At 61.9% G+C, this 1,011-nt stretch overlaps 1 protein-coding gene across 1 annotated transcript in view; it reads left to right on the forward strand.

Annotated features, from left to right (window-relative positions):
* The window catches only part of MAP4K2 (mitogen-activated protein kinase kinase kinase kinase 2), an 11,660-nt gene that overhangs the window by 3,248 nt on the left and 7,401 nt on the right, over nucleotides 1-1,011 (forward strand). The window contains exons 11-13 of the mRNA XM_006771724.2: nucleotides 67-174; nucleotides 572-650; nucleotides 792-850. Of these exons, the coding sequence (XP_006771787.1) occupies nucleotides 67-174; nucleotides 572-650; nucleotides 792-850 (246 nt within the window). The remainder of the gene's footprint in view (nucleotides 1-66; nucleotides 175-571; nucleotides 651-791; nucleotides 851-1,011) is intronic.

Raw genomic sequence — 1,011 nt, forward strand, 5'->3', positions numbered from 1 at the left:
GGGGCTCCATGCTTGAAAGCAGGGGCCTGGGGGCCAGAGACCAACCTGAGCCCCCCCATCCTCCAGCACCCATTCACAACGCAACAGCTCCCCCGGGCTCTCCTCACCCAGCTGCTGGACAAGGCCAGCGACCCCCACCTGGGCGCCCTCTCCCCGGAGGACTGTGACCTGGAGGTGAGTGGGGCTGGGGAGGGAGTCTTGGCCTGGCCTGGTTGTAGGGAGTGCGGAGGTGACATAGGCCAAGGTCCCTTTAACTGGACTATTTCCAGCATAAGGAGCTTCCCTCCGGGTGAGCCACCCATTGGGAATCTTCCCTGAGCCGGCCGTGCCTCCTGTACTGTCCCTTGGTGGGTGCCCACCCTTGACCCGGGCTGACCGTGACCCTCACTCGGCCATCTGCTCTGTGTGATCTTTGGCCAGTTATTTGCCTCTGTGTGCTGGTTTTCTCAGTTATGGAGTGAAGGTGCCGTTTAATCTCACGATGATCTACAGAGTGTGTGTGTGTGAAGCACATTGGAGGTGGGGCGAGGTGCGTGCCGGGTGTGTGTCCACTGTTTGTGTTCCCTCTTAGACTTACGACATGTTTCCAGACACCATTCACCCCCGGGGTCATCACGGCCAGGCTGAGAGGACCCCCTCAGAGATCCAGTGTAAGTCGGGGGAAGGGGCTGTGTGTGGATTTGGGGGGCTGTGTGTGGATTTTCTGGGGGGCTGGCTGTGTGAGTGGATTTGGTATGAGTGTGAGAGTAAGTCTTCATTCCCCCCTAATCTACGTACACTGGGCACCCCAGTTCACCAGGTGAAGTTTGGCGCCCCACGCAGGAAGGAAACGGACCCACTACCTGAGCCGGTGAGGCTGGCTGGGCGGGAGGGGTGCAGGGAGGGCTGGGTGCTGTGCGGGAGGGGGTGCAGGGGTGAGGCTGGCTGTGCGGGAGGGGGTGCAGGGGTGAAGTTGGCTGTGCGGGAGGGGGTGCAGGGGTGAGGCTGGCTGTGCGGGAGGGGGGCAGGGGT

This window comes from Myotis davidii, unplaced genomic scaffold (genome assembly GCF_000327345.1).
Source record: "Myotis davidii unplaced genomic scaffold, ASM32734v1 scaffold425, whole genome shotgun sequence".
In the NCBI taxonomy this organism is placed as follows: domain Eukaryota; kingdom Metazoa; phylum Chordata; class Mammalia; order Chiroptera; family Vespertilionidae; genus Myotis; species Myotis davidii.